The following is a 26413-nucleotide window of genomic DNA, read 5'->3' as shown; positions in this document are numbered from 1 at the left end:
ATAGGAAACCAAATTCTTCCCATCACCCTTTCCTGTGCCGAGAGGGGAGAACCTGTGCAGTATTGAGCTAATGAATAAATGGCCAAAGCTGGAGCGTTATTCCCAAGTTTCACTTGGGTGGATGTGGCCCTTTCTGTTGCAGCTGGGAAGCTGCTCCTGCTCCGATGGCTCTCCCCCTTTCTGCAGAGAGCTTGCAAGGAGCCCAGGAATGCTGGAAGGATTTTGCCCAGTGATGCAGAAGCTTCAGGTGAGCAGCTGCTCTTTCACTGCTCCACTTTCTACCAAAGCTCTGCACAGCCCTGTGAGAACCAAAGGCCACCACGTGAATTGCTCAGATCCAAATGCAGATAAACCCAAATGATTCCTTGTTTTCCTTTGGACTTACCACCTGCTTATTAACTGACTGCAGTCCTGCCTCTGGCCCACTCCTTGTTACTGCTTAGATCCATTTTCCTCATGCAAAGCACTGGCTGTGCCTCTTTACTGCAGATGCTCTCCTGACCCTGGGCATGTCACTGTTGCAAAGGAACTGGGTGACCACAGCCCAAGGGCTGCTTATGCTCGAGTCCTTGGCACACTCTTCCTTCTGCATCTAGGAGTACTGCTGCTTTATAAACAGAAATAACACAAGAAATGGCATTTATACTGTAAATCAGAGATGTTCTCGTCACACAAAGGGCACAGTTGTTTTCACCCAGCACAGGGCTCCTCCCGCATCCAAACCAGGGGCTGCAAGTCATCTGAGGCCAGTTCTCTCGATGCTGAGCATCAACAGCAGGTTTCCAGCCTCGTGCCAGCAGCCTGCCTTCCCTCTGCTGAGGGTCTGCATTGAAGAGCTGCTCTTTTCTTTCTTCGAGGGATCATTATTAGAGGCTGTGGCGGGCAGAACCAAATCACAGGCGAGAAGACCGAGTCTCCCATTGTGCGCTGCTTCTATTTGGAGACAGCAGCTCCCGAGCGCCTGGCACTTCAGCAGAGCACAGGCAGGGAGGACAAAGCCACAGTTATGTACTTGTGCCTCTTCTCATTAGGGTGAGTTTTGCTGGGCTATGAGGCAGCGCGCGGCACCATCCGTCATTAGGAGCATCAGAGGTGCCAAGCAGGAACCGCTGCTGCTTCCCTGCTTGCTTCTCCTGCTATGCATCCATCCAGACTGAAACAAAATCAAGCTGTTGTAAAAGCAGGCTGTCCCGAATATTTACATTTCATTAATCAGAAAAGTTGCCACCAACAGCTAACTCAGTCTCAGAAATCAGGTACCTTTGTCTGTAAGTATTACTCCACCATATACAGCAGAGACAATCATAGAATCACAGAATGGTTCAGGTTTGGAAGGGACCTTTAATCTCAATCTCCTCTCTGTCAGGTTAAAGCCATTCCCCCTTGTCCTGTCCTTACAGGCCCTTGTCAGAAGTCTCCCAATAGCTTATAAGAACACAGAACAGGCTTTAAAGAAGAGATATACTCCATATTTACTGGAAACGACGTGCTTGCATCAATAAACCTCTATATAAGCACAGGGGTGATGCATTTGCATCATCTAACGCGAGAGCCCAGATCCTCTGCCAGCAAAGCCCTTCAGCAGTAATTCACAGCACCTAATTTAGCCACCTGCCTCTCTCTGTGAGCTAGGAGGAGATGAAAATAAACCCTGCAAAACCCAACTTCCTTCAGGGTTTACTGCTCGAGGTCTGCAGCTGTGCCCACTGCGAAGGGAGCTCTGCCACCGCCCAAGCCACCAGCTCTTTGCCACCCAAAACTTCCCACTATTCAGAAGCAAGGCACAAGTATCAAATACAGGCCAGTAATAGGAATTTATAAAGAAAAGGGGTTAAACCCCTTCTGAGAACAGCAGCATTTTGCACCTCTACAAACAGTAAGGCGAAATGGAAGCTCATTAGGAGTCAGATTTGCTCATAGCATGCAAGGCTCTGTGCCCTTACCCACCTTCTAGAATAACATTCAAACTGGCTCAAAATAAGATTTCATAAAAGAAATTTCAATCTTGACCTAAGACTTGGCACCCGGAGACTTTCAGCCCAGAATAGACTTTTATGGGAAGTCAGAAACCTCTGGAAAAAAACAAGTTTGCAACAGACTCTTGAACAACAGCAGTGCCAGGGGTACAAGGATAATATATACACTGCGTGCAATGTGTATAGAATACTACAATCACAGCCACATCAGTACAAACAGATATTCATTCTGGCCGTGAGTGATACTTCGTGTTGATAGAAAAAAGAACCAAAATGCCTATTTTAAATCAGCAGAGTTTGGAGGGAGGAAAAAGAACCAAAAGACCTATTTTAAAGCAGTTTGGAGGGGGAAATGTGCCCATTGCTAATGGGGAGATGGCAGAAAGTAGGTATTTTCCATCAGCGCTGCTGTTGCCCCGATCCAGCAGCCATCAAACACTTGCCCACCATCAGCTGTGCTCCCTTCCCAGTGAATTTTGCTGCACGGATTATGACATACAATTTCTTGCTCTGAAAAAGCACCGTGCCTTTGTATTGCAGTGTGCTCTGGGTATACATGTCATTGAAAGAAAATTATGCTTCCTGCTGCCAGCCCAACACAAATATCCCTCCAGACAGAGGCCTCTACCTGTCCTTATTTAGCACTGCTTTTCTCAGAATTGCGCTTTTGGAGCTGCTCAACCTCAGTGAACCGTTTCTGCAGTGGATTCCTCCTCCTCCTCCTCCTTCCTCTCCCTGGCTGCTGGGAAGGCATCAGCCCTGAATATCTGAGCTCCTCATTGACTGATTAGAGTTGGAAGAGACCTTAAAGCTCCTCCAGCTCCAACCCCTGCCACGGGCAGGGACACCTTCCACTAGAGCAGCTTGCTCCAAGTCCCTGTGTCCAACCTGGCCTTGAACACTGCCAGGGATGGGGCAGCCACAGCTTCTCTGGGCACCCTGTGCCAGCGCCTCAGCACCCTCACAGGGAAGAGCTTCTGCCTAAGAGCTCATCTCGGTCTCCCCTCTGGCAGGTTAAAGCCATTCCCCTTGGCCTGTCCCTACAGGCCCTTGTCCAAAGCCCCTCTCCAGGTTTCCTGCAGCCCCTTTAGGCACTGGAGCTGCTCTAAGGTCTCCCCTTAAGGAGCCTTCTCTTCTCCAGGCTGAACCAGCCCAGCTCTCTCAGCCTGACCCCATAGCAGAGATGCTCCAACCCTCGCAGCATCTCCATGGCCCCATCTGGACTCACTTGAGCAGGTCCACATCTTCCTCCAACCCCCGGGATAGTTGGGACACTCTGTGCATCCATACCCAAGAAGTCATCTGGCACCCATATCCAAGGCAGAGCTTTTGCTGTGCAAAGGCAAACCCCCTGCAAAGCAACACAGGGTTCCTGGCCACCTTTATGGCATCTGAGCCCTCCCGATGCCGGTGTTTACACCGAGGCATCCAAATTTGTACCATATTAAACAGGAGCACAAAAGACTACCGCAGGCTTTTCAGATGGATTCACAGAGAAAAGCAGCTCCAGTAATTAACCCCAGATCGCATTACCCTGAGAGCTACATAAACATCATAAAGGTTTAATAAACCACCTCAAGAAAAAACACTCATGTGGTGGTGGTTGTGCACAGCGAGGGATAGAGCTCTACCCCAGAGAGATTATGGGCAGTGAGGAGCCAGGATGCTGCTGTTGCTGTGCTCCCAAAGGAAGCATCCGTGCAGGAGCCTGCAACTCATTTTGCTGCAAAAAGAACTTAGAGGCACAAAGGACTCAGCGAAAACCAGCAAGAAACAAAGTGCAAAGTACAGAACAGTGCCACAAAGATGAAAAAGACCCAAACCTAAATGCCTGTGTAAGGTAGGGAGTGAGGGATGCAGGGCAGGTGACTTGCAGGAATTGCCATCTTCCATACCAAAGGATATTACTTAGGTCACTAAGTTGAAAGTCGTTCTCATTTACTGGCTTCTGCCCCTTTTATGAGCTGTATGTGCTTCTTGGGTCACATTATCCCCTCTGAATTGCTCAGCTCTCTGTTTAAAGCTGCAAAGACAGACTTTCCCAACAGTGCCACTGTGTGCAGCAGGGCAGCACAGTTTGGGTAGCTTCTGTGATCTGCAGCATCCTCCTCGGCTTTTCACCCATCCACGATCCAAGGCGGATAAATGTCCTATTTATCCAAGGTGGATGAATGTGCTATGAGTAAACGGCTGCGAGAGGAGACGCTGGAGGAGAAGGAGATGGAGGAAACTCAGACAAAAGGTAAGAGGTGGCTGAACTCCCAGGGACTGTGTTTGGCTTTAAGCGCCGGCAGCCTGGAATTCCCTTTAACCCCGGGAACAAAGGAATGCAGGATATTGCTCGGCACCATTCAGGCTGGTGAGGAGCAGATGGTCTCTGCTCCCATAAGCGGCTCATGCTCAGGACGACTCATTGTTTCTCACCTCCTCTCCTGTCAAGCCTCATTCTCCTCCCCAGCATCTGCACCCGCTGTTTGCTTTGGCTTTTCTTCAAGCTCCTTCCCCACATATCCCCTCAGGGGCATCCCTTTTTCCAGCTGGTCCCTCTTGTCTTGGAGAACTTCCTGCAGTTCCTTCACCTTCCGTAGCCAAGAGCCTGCTGCCTTCTCTGCCAGCATTTAGTGTGCTTATTCCTGCTATTTTCCATTTCCAGCTTGGTACTGTGAGGCCACAGCACCTTGGGAGCACTGGGAAATGGCTGGCATTCCCCACTCTCTTCTGCTTCTCTATGGGGGGCTGACCACTGCCCCAGCTAAAAAATGATGGGAAGTTTCACACTTGCAAATACCATTGTCCTGCCTGTTGTATCTAAACCCCATCATTACACTCTTTCACAGGACAGACCAAGCTGAAGCCTCTCTACACTTGCCCCACAATACCCTTCCTTCTCCGCAGCTCCCATCCCCATGATGGGAGGCGATGGCTGGAAGCAGCATAATCCAACAAAAATAGGAACTGGAATGGAAGGAAACCGAAATAGCCACTGGCTTCTTCTGCAGAGGTCCTGCAGAGTCCCACCTCCTGCCCCATGCAAGTCGGCCCTGCTTGATTTCTCCATTTGCAAAGCATATTGGTTTTGAGAGATCCTCCTGCCTGAGCCCTGTGACTCCTCTCCATCCCTGCACAGGGCTGTCTTCCAAAATACACAAGAGCATCAGAGCAATAGATACAGCACTTTCCCACCATCTGCCACACTGGGAAAACCAAGATTTGAGCCCCAAGACCTGGTCTTACTGTTCAAGGATGTAGAAGGTGTTTTGGACGCCAGTTTTGCTTCTATTTCACACCATCTATGACTAAAACATATACAAATATAAAACACATTTACAAACCACACATCACCAGCACCTGGATTCTCCAAACAATTCTTAGTGAAGGGATATGAACCAGGGGAAAACACTGAGGTGTAAGACACAAAGAGCCTCTGACAATGGCCTTGCAAGAGCGAAGCTTGGAGAAGCTGCACCCCTCGGGCTCGCTGCTGTTTGTGGGCAGAGCTCTGGGATTAATTTCCAGCCTGTTGATTGTCTCTTCGTGCAAACACTGAAACCCAAGCCTCTAATTGTATTTTTACTGGAGAAACCCACCACGGGACACGCACGGGTCGCCTTCCAAGCGCCGCAATCAAAGCGCACGCTGGAAACGGAGCCGTGTCTAACACAAAGGCATATTTTGGTGCAAACCCCCTGTTTACAAACGCGGAGAGGAGATGTTTTTGCAGCAGTGCCCTGAAACCGCAGCACGTTTGTCCAATTGCTCTGCAGCAGAATAGTCTCTTAGCAATGAGGGAGCAAGCTGGGAAGAGGAAGAAACAAACCATACCACGTATACGATTCCAGTTCTACATAGGGTCAGTGTTAATGGTAAATGTATGACCAGACCCAGATATAGAAAGCAGATCTCTTTGCTCAGCCCTCTGGATTCCTCCTAGGAGTAACTCCTTCCTTTAAGATGCTTCCTCAAGCACTTTGCAGGACTCCTCTATTTCACAGCCATGCATAACATGGTAATTTACTTCCTGTAAAATGACTGCACAGGGATGCACATGGCGTGGCACTACTTATTGACACCAGATGATTAAAGTGATGTTCCTAGAGAATTAACTTCCATGCACTGGGAGACACAAGCTCATACAAGGCATCTCTCTGATTCCTATACATTGCCCTGCATCTATGACTCCATCCTCTATAGAAAAAAATGCCTTAAAACAACCAAGCTTTTGTTCTCACCCAATGAAAAACCAAAGGAACATCCCTCACTCTGTACCTGCATAGAGGGCACACCAGCAGAAGTCTGTTAGAAGCATTAAAAGCCACAGTCTTTACCCACACAAGGCCTCCTTGCTCACTACAGTGCTCCTCGAAGGCTGCTGGTACCGCTGCTCATTTACCTTATAGCTACTGAGTTTGAACGCTGCCATTTGTAAGGAGTTAGTGAAGGGGTTGTCAGCATTTCCATCGTAAACCTTTCATTTGGGGGATTTATCGCTTGGCTGTAAGGATTTGATCTAGCTGCAGCTTGGCAGGAAGGACCACATGCGGCAACGTACTTCCCTCACACCAAACACAAACAGATCCCTAATGGAGGGGTACAGCCTCCTCCAGACTTGAGTCCTTGCAGATAAAAGGGGCAAAATCCTGCCCAACGCCAGCCTAGCATGAGCTGAGCCCATGGGGCCGGCAGGGACACAGAGGAGTGTGAAAATCAGCCACACCACATGTTTCTTAGCACTCTGATTTTGGGTTTTTCATTTTCCCGTGTAAGTTCTTCCAATGTTGCTGTAACAAAATACGTATTTAACATAAAGCACAGCTTTAGGAAGGCCTGCCTTTCCTTAGGGGCTTTTCCCGAGGTGGAGCTCCTATGTATGGAAGTGGGTACTCAACTACTACACCCCAGGTACAGCTGCACTCCTGATCCAGGCAGCACCCCTATCCCTGGGGGATGTCACTGCATCACCTCTTCCCATGGGAAACCTCCGTGATGCCACAGGGGCCGAGGTGACCACCTCAGAAAACAGACTTGGGCAAACTCACTTTATCTCAGCTGCCTGTGGGGGGAAAAGGATATAAAAGGATTAAAAATATCTTTTATTATACAAGGTTACCAGGGGCATTGGTTAAGCCCAGGCACCACTGTGCTATGCAGAACGTGTGATACCCTGGGTGTCACATTAGCACAAAGGCAAGATGCCCCTTTCCAACAGATCCTTGGAATTAAAGCCAATGGGGACAGAATGGAGCCATGATGGGCTACCCATGCCCAGCGCAGGGCCGCCGGTGGAAGCTTGGTGTGCACCCAACATCGGCAGCACCAGCGGTACCCAACCGCATGGCGGGAGAGACGGAGCAATGCTTCCTGCACAGCCCGGGATGCACCATCCCATCACACCCACTTCCAGCCACGGCCCCAGCCCCAGAGCCTCTCCCTGCTTCCCAAGGGCTGCATTTGCACTGGGTGGATGCCACCTTCCCCCAGACGCGGGGCAGGAGGAGAGCAGGCGGCAGCCACTGCACCCGCTGCCTACACGGTGCCTGGAGCGCACTGCACAGCGCGCAGGCAGAGAGGGAGGGAGGCAGAAAGGAAGGCAGGCAGAGCAGACAGGCAGGGGCACAGGAAGGGAGGCAGGGCCGCAGAGAGGCAGCGTAACGGGGAGGAAGGAGGAAAAGAGGCCGGGAAGGAGGCAGGGAAGCGCCGCGAGGCAGCAGCGCCCTCACTCCCGCAGCCAGGTGCACGCATGCATGGATGCGTTTTGTGCTCGGGATGCAATTGCAATTTGAAGTTTGAAGCTTCTCCGTGGCTCCCCCCGTTGCATTTCCTGTTGGGCGCGGGTGCGCACACGCACTCACACACACACACACACACACACACACATCCACCCAGGCACAGTTCCTGCAGGCTGCGTTCGCCGTTCAGCTGCGCTTTGGCGTTAGTGGAATTCTTCAGCCGGGATCACCGAGTGTGTGTGTGTGCGTGTCCCCCACCTCCTGCACCGGTCAGCAAGGAGATAAAAGGGTGTCGAGGAGTAAATCGGGGTTGCGGCCGTGCGTGCGGATTGCGGGCTCGTTTCATTGAGATGAAACTTTGAAACAAGTCCTGGGAGGAGATGAAAGGTGAAACTTGAGTGCGAGTGAGCAAGGAATTAAATATATACCTCTATGTTTCCATGGGAAAGTATTGTTCTTGTGCCAGGACTGAGATCATTTTCCACCGATCCCCCCCCTTCCCCCCCCTTCAATATTTGGTAACTTTTGGTCGGAGGTTTGTAACACCAGATCGCTGAGAGCTGCTTTATTTAGCGTTTGGGGAGGGGACGGCAGTGATTTATTCTTCTTCTTCTTGCATTGATGGCTTTCTTTTGCCAGCGTGGTGGGCAAGCTTTGAGCTTTGCTTGTGAACTGATCCGGCGTGATTCTGCCTTGTGTCCTGCAAGGAAGGGGTGATGGTTGGTGGGAGGGAGGAGGTGGGGAGTTTAATATTGCAAAAATGCAGTGGGAATGCAATAGTCCCTGCAAGAGCCGGCTGGAGATGTTTTTAAGGAGGAGTTGCTCCGGCCATTCATTGTGGAAATAGATGCCCATATGTCAGCAGATGCAGCTTTTGGAGCTTCTTTTAAATGGGTGGATTTGCTGTTGCAGCTTGGCTCTTGCATTCTGCAGCCCTCATGCATATTGGGGAGCAGGGGGGGTGCGAGCCAGTGCATAGCAGAGCAGATCCCAAACTGGGACCGGGGCTGCTTCTTGCTGTTTTGTTTTTAAATCCCAAGCCATCTGTGGAGCCCGTGGCCTTCCTCCACAAGCCTCGCAGGGAGGCCATGGGAAGGAGGTGCTTTCACAGCTCTTGCCACACAGTTTTCCTTTGTAAGAAAAATGTAAAGTTGTTGTATAATTTATTCCTAATTTGGGTTTGCTGCAGTCATCCGTTCCAGCCAAGCAGAGAATTGTTAAAAGTTTCCAATAGAAAGAGCCAGAGAAGTTTGATAATGCAGAGTTGAACTGAGCGATGCCCGCTGCTGCTTGAGGGAGGGTCCCTGCAAGACCCGTAGTAGGGCAGGGGAGCAGCTTCTTCCTAGGGGTCCCCAAAAGCCTCGGGCTGGGATGGCTGCAGCACATGGAGCCAGTGGTGGCAGGGAGCTGAGCTGGTGGCCGTGCAGCCCACCCTGCTGGGGTGCTGCTTATCCCATGCACTCGCTTTGTCCATCCTTCTTCATACCAGGAAAATGGGGAAAATGCAAGTAGCCAACCCACAAAACATGATCTCAATGAATGGCATCATTCTTGAATCCGTTTCCCGTCCATCCCGCGCTGTGCAATACGGGTGTCTAAGTCTGAATTCCTTGCACGGATAACTTTTCCAAGTTCAGCTGTTCAGGCGGAGGTTTCGCTCTGGAAGGGGTTTGCAGCAGAGGTATCGCTCTTCAGGATGAATTAAGGGAGGCATAATCTGCATTTCAGGATCAGCTTTCATGTGTTGCACAGGAGGTTCCTCGTCAGCTTTCTAAAATACTGTGTGGAGCTCTAGCCAGCTGCTGGGCTGCGGAGCCCTCTCCCTGCTTTGAATCCTTTCCAAAGTTGTGCTCAGGATTTGCCAGAGATTAATGCTTTTTTTCCTAATGCTGCTTGTCAGGGGAACATGCAACCAGGATGGTTATTCTCTGATAACACTTGCTCCCTGCAAGGAATCTCACCTAGGTTAGAGGGCAGAACTGCTCCTTGGACCCTACGTGTGCCATGCGGGAAGTGGAGGTGATGTGCTTTGCATGCAACCGTAGTGCGGGCTGCAGGAGATAAAACAGTCCCTGGGGTTCGGAAGCAACAGCTTCATCCTGGCCCTTTCCATAGCAGATGCCTCCAGCATCGTGCTTGCAGGGTGTAGGCATGTTCCCTGCACCCTGATGTCCTGATGCACACGGTAAGACAAAACAGAGATCAAGTCAGAAAGACACCAAGCAGGTCCAAATCCCTGCATTTCACTCATTTCTACCTTTATCCCCTCTCTGAAGCTGCAGAATGGTATTTTTAGTTGGATGGAGCAATCCACAGCAAATAAGATTTCCCCAGCAGGTCCCTGCAGTTTGTTCCATCAAGTCCCTGCTCTGGACAAGTGGGACTTGATGTCGATGGGAGCTCAGAAGAAATTGAATCGTTGCCCAAATAGGGCACTTTTTTGCTGTCATGACTAATAGAATATTATTCTGGAAGAGGAAAAAGAAATGCGGAAGTCCATATTAATTACAAGTTAAACAGAGTCTGAGGCTATAAATCTGAACTCTCATGACAGCAGATGTATTCAAGAGTCTTCCAAATTCATTGTAATGGGGGAGTTATTTACTTGCATCAGCGGAGCAACCTGCATATATGCAGATTTCTCCACTGAAATAAGGGAAGGGAGAAGCATTTCCCATTAGACCACTAATTCATAAACAGTGCATGGAAGTGAGCTACATTTAATTTAATATCGCTGTCCATCGATCTCATTCCTAATATCTTACACTTTGTTGTTTCAAACACAGTTTTTTGTGCTCTAGCTGAGGAAGGGACACTGAGATTATGAGAACCACGTCCCACGTGGTGCTGGCTGAACATGCACCCTATGGACTTTGACCAAAGGCCCTGTGCCTATTCTAAATATTACATTTTATGTGAAATGCTTTTTTTTTTTTCCAGCTAGAAGCCTCAGTGAAATCAGTGTAAAGCCTAAATGGTAGTGGGGGTTATTTTTGTTTAAATCCTTGGTAGGTGGCAAGTCTTTGCTGGTATAAAATTAACCCATGAGCAGCGCGAGGCTCCGTTGGTTGTGCAATGAGCAGTTTGCCTTGTCAGCACCACCTCGGCTTCTCACTATTAACTCACTCCCATGACACAGGCACTTGGCACGGGCCAGGCTCTGCCAGAGCAGGGTTAGCAAAGCTGTGGCATGGCCAGTGAGGTGCAAGCCCAGCAAAGCCTGGTCTAGCAGCAAACAGCCAATTTCAGTCTGAGTTGCATATTTACTTTTAACCTTTTAGGTTTTTCTCGTTGAATTACCTTTTCACCCTGCTTTCCTTTATCACTTCCATGGTGGAAGTGCCTGTGTACCTGCTTCGGATTAAGAGGGGACAAGCGATTATAAAGAGGTTTTAAGATCTCACATAATGCCATGCTGGAGGAATTAACCATGAGTTAATCAACCAAGTGGTTGGGGTAGAAAGTGTTAGAAACGATGTCTTATATAAACCAAATCACTGCTCTGCACAGCAGGGACCAAAACACCCCATCAAGCCCCTCTAGCTGATGCCTTTGCTCCCTCTGCATTGCACTAAGGAGGCATTTGCTTGCAGGTCTCACCCCTTCCACCCCAGACAGTGGGGGTGCAAAAACCAGGGTGCATTTGCAGGGTGCCATGTTCTTGTGTCCTGACATGGACAGGAAGACACAGGCATTGAAAGCTCAAACCATAGAAGTGATTATAGCAATAAAAGCAGTAAGTTGCAGGAGGAAAGGAGCAAAGAGCTGTTTTCTCTTCCCAGCTGAAGAAAAGTGTAGGTTTCTCATTGCCACACCGAGTGTTGCTTATTTGCTACTTTAGACACCCAAAAAAATGGAACTTCCTTTGGGGTGAATTCCCTCCTCTGACACATACACAAGCTGCTAAGGTGAAGCAAATGATACTCAATTAAAACCACAGAAGTAATTTAGAGATGAGACACTTCATTCCTCCAAGAGTATTGGCATTAATGGAACACAATTACCTTCAAAGTCACATGGTGGATTTGCAAATCCTGTGTTCTGTGGTTGCAGGTATACAAGATGACTAAAAAGTTGCCTTTTTTCCCCCAAAATAATACATACATTTGATGTCACTTGTCCATTTTCTCTTGCTGAAAAGAGCCATAACAGCACCTATAGAAGCCTCTTGGAAAAGGATTTAAAAACACATCTGACAAAAGCTCAGATCCCTTTTTTAAGTTGGAAGCAGAAGGAAAAGAGGGGAGCTTTAATAGCACAGGAGTGGGAAGACACTTGCAGCCTTCCCTTGTGACGCACTTGGAGGACTGCAGGGTCTGCCCTGATCTTTGTGCACAGTCATGATTCCCAGCCTTTTCCCATGGGGTCCTTGCTTTCACCCCATGAACTTGCATGTCTAGTGCTTAGCCTGCCCATAGCAGGTCTCCTCCTGCTCCAAAGACAAAGCTCTGCATCTCCCAGGTCACAGCTTCCTAATGGCAGTGAGTGGCACAAGTGGTTCTGAGTAAGGCAAAGAGGTAAAACCTAGAGCACCTGCATGTCCTTGACTGTGGCCACTTAATTCTGGGTGATGATGAGTGCATTGTATGAGTTGGCAGCATGGTCACCAGCAGCATCATTATATAGTGTTGAGTCAGTCTCCAGTGGCCAGGTAAATTGCAGGACTGTTCTGTTCATTTTGGACCTGGACAGAGCTGTAATTAATAAATAATTAAATGCTTCATTACCTGTGAAGTTACTTTGCTCCCTTCCTTGGGGCCTGTCTGGGAAGAGTTGAAGAGATGAGCATTATCAGCTAGAGCAACGTTAGCAGGAAAGCAGATCTAGGACCCTGAAGCGGTGCCACGTTAGATATTATGGTTTGTGGTAGCAAAGCAGTGAAGGCTGTTCAGTGCAATTTCCATATGTACTCATTGTGCAAAAAGTTTGCCTTTGTCTTCAGATCCACTGTATTCTGCATGGTGGCAAGTGTCAATGCAAAAGTGTCTTCTGCTCAGGGGAAAGAAGTTTGGAGAGGGGAAGCCTGAGACTCTCAATTGTAGGGCTTGCTTTTGCCTCAAAGCCAAAATTGAAGCTATCCTTCCTTTTAAGCTAGAAATTCCAAATACCCAGCTAACGTTTTAGAGGGTTCAGCCCACCGTGAAAGTCTCTGGGGTGCTAAAGCACTTCTGAATCATCTTTACATTGGAGATGCTGCAGGCAGATGCTGAACATCCTTTATGGAAGCTCCAAACAGCCACTTGTGCATCTTGGTCTGCTGGTGCTAGCAAAGATGAGGTTGACCATCGCTCTGGATTTGTATGGGCATGGTAAAAGCAGCATCTGTCTACATCAGGAGGGTACTTTGGGGTTGGAACTACTCAGGCTACCGTCCCCTGAAGTTCCTGTAGAAGCAATGGCTGTGGCTTGTTTGTATAGAATTTCAGATTTGTAAGCAAGACTGCAAAGAGAAAGCATGTTCCCCCCCGCCCCCCCCCGTTTGAGCAGGAAAACCTCAGTGAGCAAAGCAAAGCTGATCCAGTTTCTTGCAGTTGCTGTTTTGTTAGCCTACTTAGCTTGGAGTTTTGTAATCGGGGCTAGATTCTCCTATCCTGCACCCAGGCAGATCAAAAACCATTGCAAGAACTGAAGCCCAAACAGCATCCACTTCTCTTGCACTCAGATGAAACCAGTGGAGAAAAAATAAACCCAGCAGAAGTTGCAGATGAGATGCCAAAGATAAGGCAGCAATAGAAACTAAGCACAGGAGTCACCACTTCACTGTGTCCACAGTAAGAGGCCTCTAATGAAGGCTGAATCAGCAGAGGCTTGGGAGCTGCTTTTGATGGAGAATCTTTCTTCTAAACAGAAATATGTAATTGCACTCAGTGAAACAATGCTTATCAGTGCCAAATGGCCTCAGAGCATCGTCTGGCTGCTAGGCTGTGGAAGTCCCAGGCAGCATGCTTTTGTGCTTGTTTTCATTCTGCAGCGGGGTCAGATCCTTATTCGTGTTTTCAGCAAGGCTTATTTGACACTTGAGCAGCAAGTTATAATGTCAAAATTACAGCTTCACTCTGTGTTCTCATTGCTCTTGATGTTTATTGCTGCTCCAGTAATTCAAGGTCAGATATAGAAAATGACTCAAAGAAGTCTTTTGTTGTTCTGACAGCTCTAAAGTAATGGAAGTCCCCATCTGGCAAAGGCAAACCTTTACAGAGCACCAGCATCAAAAAAGGAGAGGGAGCATTCTAAAGGCAAGCCCAGCATCGATTACTTTCTTTCCCTGGACTTGCTCCATTCTATCTGCCCTCATCAGCTCCCAGCATCTCCCATCTCCCACATGCAGGAGCCCCAGTAAGAGCCTGCTGGATTTGCATGCTCATGCAAGTGCCTGCATGCAGGAGGTGAAGTGTTCATGTAACCAGGACACAGGAGAGAAGGTCCTTCTAGCCCCAGCTCTATGGGGAGGGTTTGTGCAGCACCAGCTCCTTCTCCGGGGGCACTTCTCCAGCGCTGGCAACTGGCACCCATTTAGAGGTACGCTTTCCAGCTTGGATTTCAACACAGCCCTTCTTTTCCTAAGGCTGCTTTAATTGCCTGCAATTAGGGTCTCCAGTGCTGCGAAAGCATGGAGAAATAAAACCAAGTTTGGCTTTGTATGACTGGAGTTGATCTCTTGTTTCAAACAGCTGATGCTGTGGCCCTTTAGAAAGGAAGTGGCAGCCTGTGATTGTAGCATTTACGATGCCACTGCCCAGGGATTAAAGCCCAGATATGTGACATTTATTGTAGCTTCATTCAAGGAGTGAAACACCTGTAGCAGCTAAGTACATCTGCCCTTCTTCCAGTGAGATGAAGGGGAAGACAGGGTTTTACATGCTATCATCAAAATGCCAAACCCCCTTTGGGCAAAGCTACGTCTTAAGCAGCTTTGTTTAAGCACTGAGCCTCAGCACTCAGCAAGAAATGCCTCAGGAGGAGTACAAGCCACAGCACAGGGCTTTTAGCAGCCCTGATGGGTCCCTGAGGGTGCAGGGGGTCACCCCAGCCCCTGCACAAGGAGGCCAGGATCTGGCCAGCTGGGACTCTGTGCTGTTAAAAGAGATCCATGCAGGATCATGCCATGCAGGTTTTGGAGCTAGCGACGGGACACGCAATCCGCAACAGTTTTCATCCTAAGGTCAAACACCACTGAAGGTTTGGACATGGAGCCTTAACCTGCAGCCCCCTTTTGCAGGCTGGCTTCTGCAGACAGAAGGATGCAGATGCTTAATGGAGAAGCTCACTCCCAAGCAGACCTCAGTACTTAACTGTCCTAATTAAATGCTTTCAAAAACCACAAGATTGACCTTCACTGCATGCCCACAGATTTTTCTCTCATTTAACAAGCAGAGGGTTGACAGAGTAGCCTATTAAAGGAGAAGAAAGGCAATGCTCTAGATACTGTTGTTTTTCAACCTGTTGCAAAGGGTTTTCTGCTTTTTAACTGTAAGAGATGGGAGCCACAATCCCCTAATAACCAATCAGGAGGAGCCAGGCTGGAGACCAGAAGTGCTTGGCTCAAATGGAGCACAAAGTCTGGTAATGGGGTGAACAGACTTAAAACTGAGGTTTACTCAGATATCTGTGCAGTAAGCCATGACAGCCATTATATATCCATTGTATATACAGGTACTTATGTAACCAGAGAGCCATTCTATGTGTCAGAGTTGTCCTTTGGGAGACACCCTCTAGAAGAAACATAAAGGCCATTTACATAGGCTCCGACGTCCTTATGTTTCCCAAGGACACCAGTGATTTGCTCATTGCCACTAAAACTTGGAGCATCTCGATGGAGAACCTGAATTCCTGCCAAGGAAGCACCAGTTTTACAGATTAACCAAAAGAGCAGATCAGTGCAGTGCGTGAAAGGACATCGGGAAATAGCCCCTGACGGAGCAGCATCTGAACTGGAGGGAGAGCCCAAAATAGTCCCTGGCAGCTGGGGAGGGTGACACAGACACGGCATTCAGAGGTGGTTCATAGTAAGCTGGTGTTTGGAGACAAGAAAGGCTGAATTGGCTGCCAGAGAGAAGGACCTTTGGGTTGCCCATCCCCAGGCTTCTATGGGGTGACAGTAGGGCAACACGCTCCTGCTTGTAGCCACCTAAGCTATTTAGCGCAGCAAGCTCCCACATAGCACGCCTTGGGTTTCATTCATGCCATTAAGGCAGCTTCCTTTAGAGCCAAGCATGCGATTTATTTTTTCCCTTCTTTTTTTCCTTCCCCTCAAAAACATTTGGTACTTCCCCCGCAAGGAATCAGAAGCTTTATGTCTGATAAGAGGCTGGAACAGCTTCCTGCAATAGGAGAGCATTCCTCCTCTCGCTCTTCCTGCGCAGACCTCAGAACAATGCCAGCGCTTCCAGCGTCAACAAGCATTTACTTTACCTTGTGGCACAGGCATTTAGGGCTCATCCTGTGCAAGCATCTCTGTGGCCAGCACCTCCTGCAAAAGGGGGAGGCTCATTTTCCAGGAGCTTGCTTTAAAAAGGCATTGCTGCAGCTGAAACACAAGGAGCAATCTGGGAGATTGAATCAGAGCCGATGCAGAGCAGCTGTAGCCAAGCAGGGCCCTCATTTGGATGAGTGGGGTCTGAGGAATCTTCTTTTTTTCCCCTTCAAAGGGAAGCTAAATAGGGGTTTTATTTTGCTCTGATCTTGAAGCAACTTGTGCACGTGCTAAACTTGGAGCATAGGAGTCCTTTTGCAGGAGTCAGTGGGACTGAATGTGCTTGGGGTTTGAGCACACACACAAGAATTTACAAGGTTGGGGATGTATTTTGTCCTGGTTGCTAAGTAGGGTGGACGTGGTGGATCTGTGTAGATGATCTATAGCACCCTGCTTTTTCTTGAGCTCTTTTGATCCCGTTTCTGCTTATCTGTTCTTGCAACTCGGAAAGCAGCACTGGATTTGTGAGCGTGTGTGTGTGTGTATAACTGACACTACAGTCCTGAACCTCACACAGGGAGTTCTATGGAGGCTTTGACAGAAAGGCTTATAAAGGGGGTTTTGTATGTACAGCTCCTGATTTAGAAGGCTGGGTGGAGAGGTGTAACCTGATGGGGTTTGATCCACGTGGACACGTGCGGATGGAAAACATAGGCGTCCGGTTGTGTAAGGGACACTTTATGGGGTAAAACCTGTTTTCTGCCCCAGCACGGCACCATAATGCGTTTATTCAATGTGTTTTCCAAACTACTATAAAATTGCATGATAAAAACTGAGGAAAGGCTGATTTCCTTCACAGCCTCATTGCTTTATTGCATGGCATACAAGCCACCTGGCAGGTGTCTGGAAGGAGAGCTGTAATTCATGCTCTCTGACCTGTGGCTAAAAGCTCTTTGAACTTGAAAGAGCTTCCCTTGGACCCCCATGAGCTGCCCAGCACCCTGCGTGCAAGGCTTTGAGCCTTCTTTTAGTGCAAAGATAGAACCTGAAGTGGTTGCAGGACCAAGACTTGATGTTCGTGGTCAGATGGACTTGCTGCTGCTGTAGTGGTGATGGAGCAGCTCCAGCTCTTGCTGCTGGGGGTATCTTGGAGCTGCTGCTGTTGTTGCTGACAGTGCAAACGGGAGGGTGGTTGTTCCATTGGAGCCTCCTGCCTTGCTTCAGTGCTGGGGACCTGGCTTTGGTTTCCCTGCAGTTGCCTTTGGCTTCTCGCTGTGGATAGATTCCCTGTGTGTTTTTAAAGTAGGACCTGCACATTTTAGGTGAGGCATTGCCAGCAGAGGGAGCAGGAGTTAGTTCCTCCCATCTACACTGGCCAGAGCTGTCAAATGCCGTTTTTAATAATGCAGGCACAAAAATAAGCTCTTCTATCAAAACAAGGGAGCTGTCTGACGGGGTAGCACAAAGGCAGATTGGGCAAAGTCTTGACTGTGTTGAAAACTCAGTCGCAATATTTGGCTGAACCTTTACCAAAATGCCCCATGACAAGGTGTTAAGCAAGGAAAGAGATCTTCCCCTTCCATGCCAGTGCTGTGGTGTTCTTCTAATGCAGGCAGGGAATTAGAAGGGCAAAGGACGGAGCGTGAGCATCATATCGCTGGGAAGAGATGAGGCGTTGATTTGAAATCCTTCTGAGTGTTATTTGCACCTCTGAAGAGGAAAGTGGTCCTAAAATTAACCTCTGTTGGACACTTTCAGTTGAAACAAGCAGTTGCCAGCTGCCAAAGAACAGCACAACTTGGGGACTGGAGAGCAGCAATTCAGGCTGGAGGTGTCTCATACAACTCTGACACTGTTTATAGCCCTGAGGTGCTGTTTTCCCCATAGGAACACAGTGGATGCCAAACCATGGGGATTGATGTAGCCCTCAGAGTCCCCATCAGGGACCTTCTGCAGAGGGTGAGGATATTTGCTAAAGCAATGGCTTGTGGCACATTCCTCTGTTCCCGTTTGGCTGTAAAAGTTATTGATACTGTATAACTGCAAAATGACCAAATCAATGGGCAGTTTTCTCTCTGCGGAACATAAATTGCTCATTTTGTCCTAAGGTGGCTTTATTCATGAGCAGAAAATTATAAACCCAAGCTTTATGTGCAGTGCATCAGCAGTTGTAGATGGCTGATAACGATGGAGTTTAAATGTCCAACATTTACAATATGCTGAGCAAATCAAATCTGTGCTGGGTAAAATGAGCCTCCTGCGGCTGCCTGGAGCACAGAAACAAGACCTCAGATTGCCCCGTGGTATTGATTAGATTTTATTCTGTCCTGCTGTGAGGGTGATGACACCAAGACAGGCACTGGGTGCGATCCTGCTCAGCGAGCAAAAGTTTTTCTGCAGAGAAGTGGGGCTGCATTAGCACGTGGGGATCAGTGGTTCAGTGCTAAGGACAAGTAACTGTGCATCTCTTCCCGGGGATGCTTTGCTGAGCTCCTCAAGGGAGTCCTTCGTGCCCCATCACACCCTCTGGTCTGGGAAGGTCCTGCTTTTCCTATGTTTAAGCCTCCTGACTCATTGTGAATGAGCCTCAGCACTGGGAAGTGTTCACAAACCACGTGTGTAAGGCCCTAGTGACATGGGTTAGTGGTGGACTTGGCAGTGCTGGGGTAATGGTTGGACTTGATGGTCTTAAAGGTCTTTTCCAACCTTGTTGATTCTATGAATCTATGGAGCTTTGCAAGTGGATGCTATGGGTCAGCATCTTGGGAAGGTGATGATGAGGGGACACCACCAATTACAGAGGGACATCCACCAGTGCCTGTGTGCAGATTGTCCCTTTTGGTGGGTATGGCTGAAGCCTGCAGCTATTGCAAAGGCTAAGACAACAGACTGGGCACAGCCTTGCTGCACAGCTTCCTGCTCAGCCTGCCGCTTGATACAGCCTTAATAGGAACCTGTGCTCACAGTAAGCACGTGCTTAAGTGTGAGTACCATCAAGACATAAGCACCTTCATAGCTGGAGCCACAGGCCGGGATCTGAGCGTGCAGCGCAGCAGCAGTCAGCACGCGGGTGGGAATGTCACCTTCCTTTTCCAAAGCAATTTGCATTTCTCCAGGCTGGCAGCACATCTGACAGCTCCAAGAGGCCCTGGCTCGGGATGCACGGGGCTGGAGCTGCCTCTCGCCCGCTTTGCTGGATGCACGGACCTGTCACCCCTCGGCGTGGGAACAGATGCAGAAGCTGATCTGGTTTATTAGGGGGAGTGAAGCTCTGTGATGCTTCTTTAAAAGCACCTCGCAGGAATCTGCTGGGGGAAAATTCTGACCACGTTAAAGCAAAATAGAAACTGGAGGGAGACCTTGAGCAAAAAAGGCACCCACAGGGTGTCTGATGGAGAGGGGATCTTACTGCCCTAAGAAAGCTGGGTTTTGAGGCTCTGCAGAGCACTGGGGAGGGATGGATGCTCCTTCACTGTGTCATGTTTTCCAGGGAGCAGTGCGTTTAGGAAGTGTAGAAGTGTTTATAGCTAGGCTTGTGGATTTAAGGCAAATCCTGCAGGTAGGGCCCCTGCTTTTATGCTGGATAGAGCAGATTTGCTGCTAACTGCTAGGTATTTGTATGGGAAGTTGCTCAGCGCCCTGTAGCTGCGTGTGGTCACTCACTGGTGTTTTGAGGTGGAATCTTGCTGGATAAGGGGAAGTAAACCAGAGCAAATGGAGTACCTGGAGTGATGCTCAGCAGCATCCCTGCTCACACATCGGTTGCTGGAGCTTCATCCCCTTATCCACAGGGCTGCATCACCTCATGGAAGCACCCACCAGCATGGCACCCTTGGGAGGTGTATAAGGGTGCTGCTGCATGCACTGAGGAGCAGAGCCCACCCTATGCAAGGGGCAAAACCAGGGCAGGGAGCACAAGGCTTGGCTGAAAGGCTGTGATAAGCCTTGCACACCACTATGCATGAACATTTGGGAAGCCCTTCATCCTTCTCCCTGTGAAGGTGTCTGCCCTCCTACCTGTCCATCCCCCTGCACAGGCAGCATCCCACCTCCAGCAGCACTGCAGGTAATTTTTGGCAGGGAGGAATAGAGATAAAGGTAGCAGCAATGGAAGCAGCCGAGTCCTCCAAATCCTCCTGCACAAGAGCCCTTTTGTTCCCTGGGTGAATTCCAAGAGCTTTTCTCCAGTTTTGGTTCCAGCAAACTCCCACTGCAAGCAGACAGCTTGAAAACAAAGCAGCGACTAAATGCAAAGTCCCCCCATGAAAACAATCCCCACGAGGGTTGGATTCAAACAGCAGTTCCTGTGGATTTCCAAATTTGAGATAAGCAGCAATGAAAACAGGCTCTGGGATGGGGAAGCAGCGGAGCCAGCGGACCTTGGCAGAGGGAAATGATGTGCTGGTGACTGGAGTGACTGCCCCTGTGCCCGCCTGCCTGGAGCTCTGCTGCTGTGATTTCTCCTGATAACAGGGGCAAGGGGACAGCCCACGAGGCTCCAAATGTCCTCTGTTGCTCCGTGGGATCTTTGGCACCACCGCAGGGCAACGGGAGGATGCAGCAACCTGAATGCTGAAGGTGCAGGAGCCCGGCGAGGGATGCAGCTTGCTCATCAGCAGAAAGCAAAGTCCTTTTTGGACACTAATAAGATTTCCCTGAGGCATTAGGGCTGCCTTTGGCTTTCACAGCCTCATGTTGGGCAGCGTGAGTGATTGCAGGATTTGAGGCCATTGGAGGCGGTGTGATGGGAGCAGTGGAAGTGGTTTTTCTCTGTGCGTGATGAGAAGAGTTGAGCACTCCCATGAAATTAAGTTGATGGGTGGAAAAATAGTCAAGGTAAAGCAAGGTAAGGAGAGGGAAGAGGCTTTGGTCCCTGTAGGATTTCTGTTAGACTTTTGCAGATGGAGGCATGTGTTGGCAAGCTGTTGAATTCTGCATTTTGTGGTTTTATGCACGTGCTTCCATAGGAGTCTCTGGAGGATCCAGTATGTCCGGAGCATCAAGGCACAGACTTGGTGGCTCCTTGCAGCTAAAGGGTGTCAGGGATGTCTCACAAGCCTGCTCTCCCATCCTTAGCTTGAACCACCTCCATGAGTTCAGGCTAATACCCTCAGGTGCCAAGGGGAGCAGGATGGTTGTTGTGAGCCTGTGTTGCCTTGTGTCCCTGTGCAATGTGGCAGCATTGTGCTGAGCAGAAGGGACATAACACACACAAACAAGGCTTGTGCAACTTCGGAGTTGGACTCAATGAGATCCTCATGGGTCCCTTCCAACTCCAGATATTCTATGATTCTATTATTAACCTGCGTATGGCCACGGACGGGGTTGTTATTGCTGAAACCACAGCATGCACATCCCTGTGCATGGTCCCTTCTCTCCCCTCTTTATCCCATGGACCACAGTGTCCCTGGTGTTGCGGTTGTGGTGAATCAGCAGGGAACTGAACATTTCCATTGCATCCAGCACAGGGAGGTGATCCCTGGAGAGCTGGGGTCAGGTCGGGACAGCTGAGCCCCAGCCTGGGTGGAATTCCCTGGCAGCGGATGCTCCCAGCTCTGGTGCAACCAGTGCCTTTCCTGCTGGGTGATGTTGCCACTGCTTGCACAGAGGTGCTGGTGCTTGGGAGGAGCTGTGCCCTTTCCCCCAGGCCATCCAAGCAGCTGGATGCACACGCCAGATGAGTTCAGCCAAAGTGTTGTAACAGGGGCTTTAATATTAAAGTCTCCTGTGCCCTGTGCTGCAAGCCAGGCAGAGGCTGTTATCTGCCATCTCCCACTTACGTTAGCACCTAAAGCACGACGGATTTAGGGCTGTTTTGCATTGCATCTGTTTTGTGAAGAAAGGCTGGTTAATGCAAAGGCTGCCTCAGCAGTGCAGGATGGCAGGTGAGGGATGTGCCTTGCCTTGTCACATCTGCAGATGTCAATGTGGTCCTGGCACCAGTGCAGTAGGGACATGGTGGGTGCCCCTGGGCTGTTCCCTTGCTCAGACTGGGAGTGATGCTGTTTCTGGGCTGGGAAGGGGTGTTATCTGAAAGGCTGTTTGTTGTCACCTCCCTGTTTTCTCTGAACTGTTAGTAATCAGAAGGGAGCATGTGTCTGTGAGTGTGAAAATGGGTGCTGAAGACACCATTTCCTTTTGTGCTGGTGTTCCTGCAAGCTAGCACTGGAATGGGGAGCAGGGAACGCATCGAGGCAGAGACCAGGGGGGAAGTGGAGTCCAGGGTCCTGGCAATGGGAAAGTCCAAGCCAGTGTGGGAGCTTGTGAAACAGCTCAGCGACACAAAAGGTCATCCTAAACCTTCATACCCTCTCCTGTGCAGCCGTGTGGTATCACCCCTCTATCAGAGCACCAGTCTTCATCAGCAAACTGGTGTTGGGTGTTGGTGTCCCACAAAACGCAGTGGAAGCTTGCTTCAGCTCACCCCTGGCAAAGGGTTGGAGCTAGATGAGCTTTAAGGTCCCTTCCAAACCAAACCAGTCTCTGATTCTGTGATTACTGCAGTGCTCCCTGCAAGCTGCTATGGACTAGGGCTGCAGGGGGGGCTCAGTTTTGTTTTGTTTAGTGGGGGGTTTACAGGAAGGTAAAGAATTGCCCTGCATCAGCTCCCTGCCCCTTTCCCAGCGTCCCTGTGTTCAGTGCATGTCTTAGCACAGGATCTTGTGTCTAATCTCTATCAAAGTGTCTCTTCCGCTTCACTCTCAGGAGGTCTTAACTCTTCTAAAATGCAGAGATGCTCTGTTATCAGGGCGACAAACAGACTCACATAGCCAAAACGTGCACAGAGATAAGGAGAAATTGCATCCCCCTTGGTTTCTGTGTTGACACGAATAAACACGGCAGCCTGCAGCCCTTCTGCAGGATGTGTGAAGAAGAAAATGGGCAGAGTAAGAGAGATTAGCCTGAACCAGGAAATTACCTTCAAAATTGAATTACAGAAATACAGAGCTTATTGAAAGGCGGGTAAATGGGTTCTGATATTTGCACAGTTTGGTGACATTTCTGTATGCTTCTGCACAGCAGGATCCAGATATTACGCTGCTGGAGTCCCCATTGCAAAGCTTTTCTGCTACACCTTCTTCTGTTCTTGTGCTGTTCAGAGCTTCCACCACCGAGCTGTCTCCTGCTGGAGGCTGCTATTGAGGCAGGCACCAAGGGCTGACCTTGTGATTTTACCTTGCTGAAGAGCTTTGTCTGTGTCGTGTTTGTGCCTCGGCAGAGCTGAGCTACGTCAGGAAACACAACTGGCTCTTGCAGCACAGACAGCCCCTGGGACACAAATAACCCCGGTGTGATCCAAGCAGGCGTTGCACAACCTCTGCCGCACGGTTCATCGGGCACACCTCAGTCGCTCCTTGCAAAAGCTTTGCTCCTCTGGACTGGGGCCTCTCCTGGGTTTATTGCAGGTTGCAGGATTGAGTCAGGGGAGCGAGTTGAGCCCTGCGACAGAGAAACCCTGGGGCAGGAGAGTAGTTACAGTTCCAGCATTGCAGTGTGGGTGCTGATGGTGTTGGCAAGGAGTTTGGGACTATCCAGGTCACTGAGTGAACTGCGCCCAGGCTGTGTCATGCTATGTTCTTATCTTCATGAGCCTTGGGAGTTGAAACTGAAGATGAATGCAGCATCATCCCTTAACTGAAGGTGAATGCAGCATCATCCCCTAACTGAAGATGAATGCAGCATCATCCCCTAACTGAAGATGAATGCAGCATCATCCCTTAACTGAAGGTGAATGCAGCATCATCCCCTAACTGAAGATGAATGCAGCATCATCCCCTAACTGAAGATGAATGCAGCATCATCCCCTAACTGAAGATGAATGCAGCATCATCCCCTAACTGAAGATGAATGCAGCATCATCCCCTAACTGAAGATGAATGCAGCATCATCTGCTCATGAGTTGTGCTGGTGTTCCAGGGTTTCCTACTGTTGGTTTTCCAGATGGAAGCGCTGGGGTTTTCTGTCTCTGTACTTTCATTCCTTATGCTGACTTTGAGGAAAGAAAGTACCTGCCTCTGGGCTGTGGCCCTGAGGTCAGCTCCTCTTTGCCAAAGCAAATTTGGCTGCATGTGGGGCAATGTGTTGGCTGGTTAAGTCTTTGCAAGGTGTTTTTAGGAGCAGGTTCTCCTCACTCAGTGCAGTGTGTCTCAGCCGTCAGTCAGAGCCAGAAAGGAGACAAGTGGATAAGGAATTGGCTGGAGGGTTGCACTCAAAGGCTTGAGGTCAGTGGCTCGATGTCCAAGTGGAGATCAGCAATGAGTGCAGTGTTTCATGTGTATCCTGATTCCAGTATGCATTGGCAAAATCCATCACAGTCATAAAAGTGCTCTTGCCTTTCCCGTTTCCTGTCCCAAATTGTGGCTTCTGGGGGAAAACAAAAGGAAAAATAGGTAATGCTTCAGTTCTTGAGACATAAAGGTGTGAGTTGCAGTGTGGACACAGGCACAAGGATGGGGCAGGCAGCAGTGAGGTGTGTGCAGACCTGGATGTGCCAGTGGCCACCAAATGAGCCGGCAGCTCTGCAGCATCCACATGAGGGGAAGAAAGCCCCAGCCTGCAGCTCCCTTCTCCCGAGCAGCCCTGAATCGAGTTGTTAAGGAAACAGATTTCAAGTTTGCTGTTTCCAAGGAGTTATTACAAACAACCATGAGAGCAGACACAGATAAAGGACGTGCAGGAGCGTCCCTGTCCTGCACAGAGGACGCACCATGTTCCTAATCACAGCATCTCTATTTGCCTCCAGCTGATGCTCATGGCAGCGATGGAAGAGCAGCCAGTGGTGCTTTGCCACTGTTATTGACAGGGCTAAGGAGAGAGCAGATGAATTGTGTTTCAAAGAGGTAAATAAAGCACAATATCCACTTCATCTCTTCCCTTGGCCTTTGGTTGAAACTTCAGCAGGTTTTAAGAATCTATTGCACATTAAGTTATTCTTCTGTGGTTTAATAAGGGGTTGGAAAAGAGATTTTTCAGGGCCACTTCCACGTCACTGTGCCTACATAAACACCTAGCTTTTGGTTTTCTCCAAGGCTTAGCTAAAGCTCTGCATTTACAGACTGGATGGTGGGTGCAGCTGAGCCACACTGTCACTGGCACCCTGCTTCGAGCATTGCACAACGTGGTTTTATGCAGCTTTACCAAAGGGTTACCAAGACCAGCAAACCCAACCATGGAGGCAAAAGTGCTGAGAGAACTTCCCACCCTAGCCACCAAATCACTGTCATGAACCACAGCCTCCTCATCACCTGCAGATCTGTCCCAAAGGCATTTACATCGAAAAGGCATGATCTGATTCCATACTTTGACTGCCTGTATGGCAAAGCTCTAAGGCTTTCACACTGCTGAAGCCCATGGCAAGAAGGCAGTGGTGATGCAGGACTGTGGTCACGGCTGTGGAGATGCGGCAGCAACCCATGGAAGGGCACATGGAAAGCGGCCTCTGGGAAGATGCACTTGTACTACTGAAACCACCAGAAGTGTCTAGTCCATGAGTTTACACCCGTTTGTGCTCTCTTTGACTTGATTCCTGTTTCAGCTGGAGTGGAGGCCGGGCAGCATGGCTTCTCCCTCCGACTCCCTCATTTAAAATACACTTTGTTATCTGCATGGATTAGAATACTGAGCACAGCAGTTTGGCAGGGAATCCCGAGTGTCTTTGCTCGGTGGCTGTTGTTTAGTCTAGAGGTAGTGAGTATTTGACTGTGGGGACACCAGGAATGCACCCGGCCTTCCTGCTCTTAGGCTTGGCTGGGGCATCCTTGTGGAGTTCCTTGGTGGAGACTCATCTGGGCAGAATTAAAGGCTTTTCACCTTGAGGACAAGCTGTTGCTGGGGCAGATCACTGAGGAACCAAGGTGATGGGCAAGTCCTTCACCCGCCCTTGAACTCTCATGTCTGTTAAGATGGGTTTGTATCAGCTGTAACCACTCTGTGTGCCTTCACCTTTAATAATTTGCAAGCATAAATAATAAACCTGTGAGATGCTCTTTAATACTTGATAAAAAATACTTTTATTCCCCCTCTTTGGTGATCCTGTGTGAAACTGATGTTAAATAGGAGCTTTCTACATCTTCTACAGCAGCAGTTGCTCCAGGTGGAGTTGAGTACAGCTGATAGGGGAAGAGCAGATCATTTGGCTTTCGAAACCTTTCAAGATATGAGACAAGAAATCCTTAGGAAAGGCAGGAGTAATAACCAGACACTTTTGTCTCTTACAAAAGTGGGAGAAAGAGGCTTTTCCACCTGTGAAATTATATGCTAAAAAGCCTTATTTGAAAGAAATTGTTGCTATATGGCTA

At 49.2% G+C, this 26413-nt stretch overlaps 1 protein-coding gene and 3 long non-coding RNA genes across 6 annotated transcripts in view; 2 read left to right on the top strand and 2 right to left on the bottom strand.

The window, feature by feature from the left end:
- Nucleotides 1–2804: 2804 nt before the first annotated feature.
- Nucleotides 2805–26413, top strand: part of LOC134162728 (uncharacterized) — a 225833-nt gene continuing 202224 nt past the window's right edge. The window contains exon 1 of the long non-coding RNA XR_009964429.1: nt 2805–3047. This is a non-coding gene — a long non-coding RNA (uncharacterized LOC134162728). The remainder of the gene's footprint in view (nt 3048–26413) is intronic.
- Nucleotides 7752–12998, bottom strand: LOC134162726 (uncharacterized). The gene is made up of 2 exons (XR_009964423.1): nt 9950–12998; nt 7752–9875 (listed from the first exon to the last, which is right to left on the bottom strand). It is a non-coding gene; the product is annotated as an uncharacterized LOC134162726 (long non-coding RNA).
- MAP2K6 (mitogen-activated protein kinase kinase 6) overlaps nt 7973–26413 on the top strand; it is a 54642-nt gene continuing 36201 nt past the window's right edge. The window contains exon 1 of one of the 3 annotated variants that reach the window (XM_062616918.1): nt 7973–8089. In XM_062616918.1, the coding sequence (XP_062472902.1) occupies nt 8083–8089 (7 nt within the window). In that variant the 5' untranslated portion in view covers nt 7973–8082. The remainder of the gene's footprint in view (nt 8090–26413) is intronic. The other 2 variants (XM_062616917.1, XM_062616916.1) reach the window with 2 other exon arrangements.
- Nucleotides 13764–16356, bottom strand: LOC134162724 (uncharacterized). Its single transcript, XR_009964422.1, has 3 exons — nt 16110–16356; nt 15453–15532; nt 13764–14294 (listed from the first exon to the last, which is right to left on the bottom strand). It is a non-coding gene; the product is annotated as an uncharacterized LOC134162724 (long non-coding RNA).

The sequence above is a fragment of the Pezoporus occidentalis genome, unplaced genomic scaffold (assembly GCF_034315485.1).
Source record: "Pezoporus occidentalis ecotype Australia unplaced genomic scaffold, CSIRO_AGI_Poc_V1 ctg190, whole genome shotgun sequence".
NCBI classification, from domain to species: Eukaryota; Metazoa; Chordata; class Aves; order Psittaciformes; family Psittacidae; genus Pezoporus; species Pezoporus occidentalis.
The sequence above is the reverse complement of the archived record's forward strand: the minus strand, read 5'-3'. Positions and strand labels throughout refer to the sequence as shown.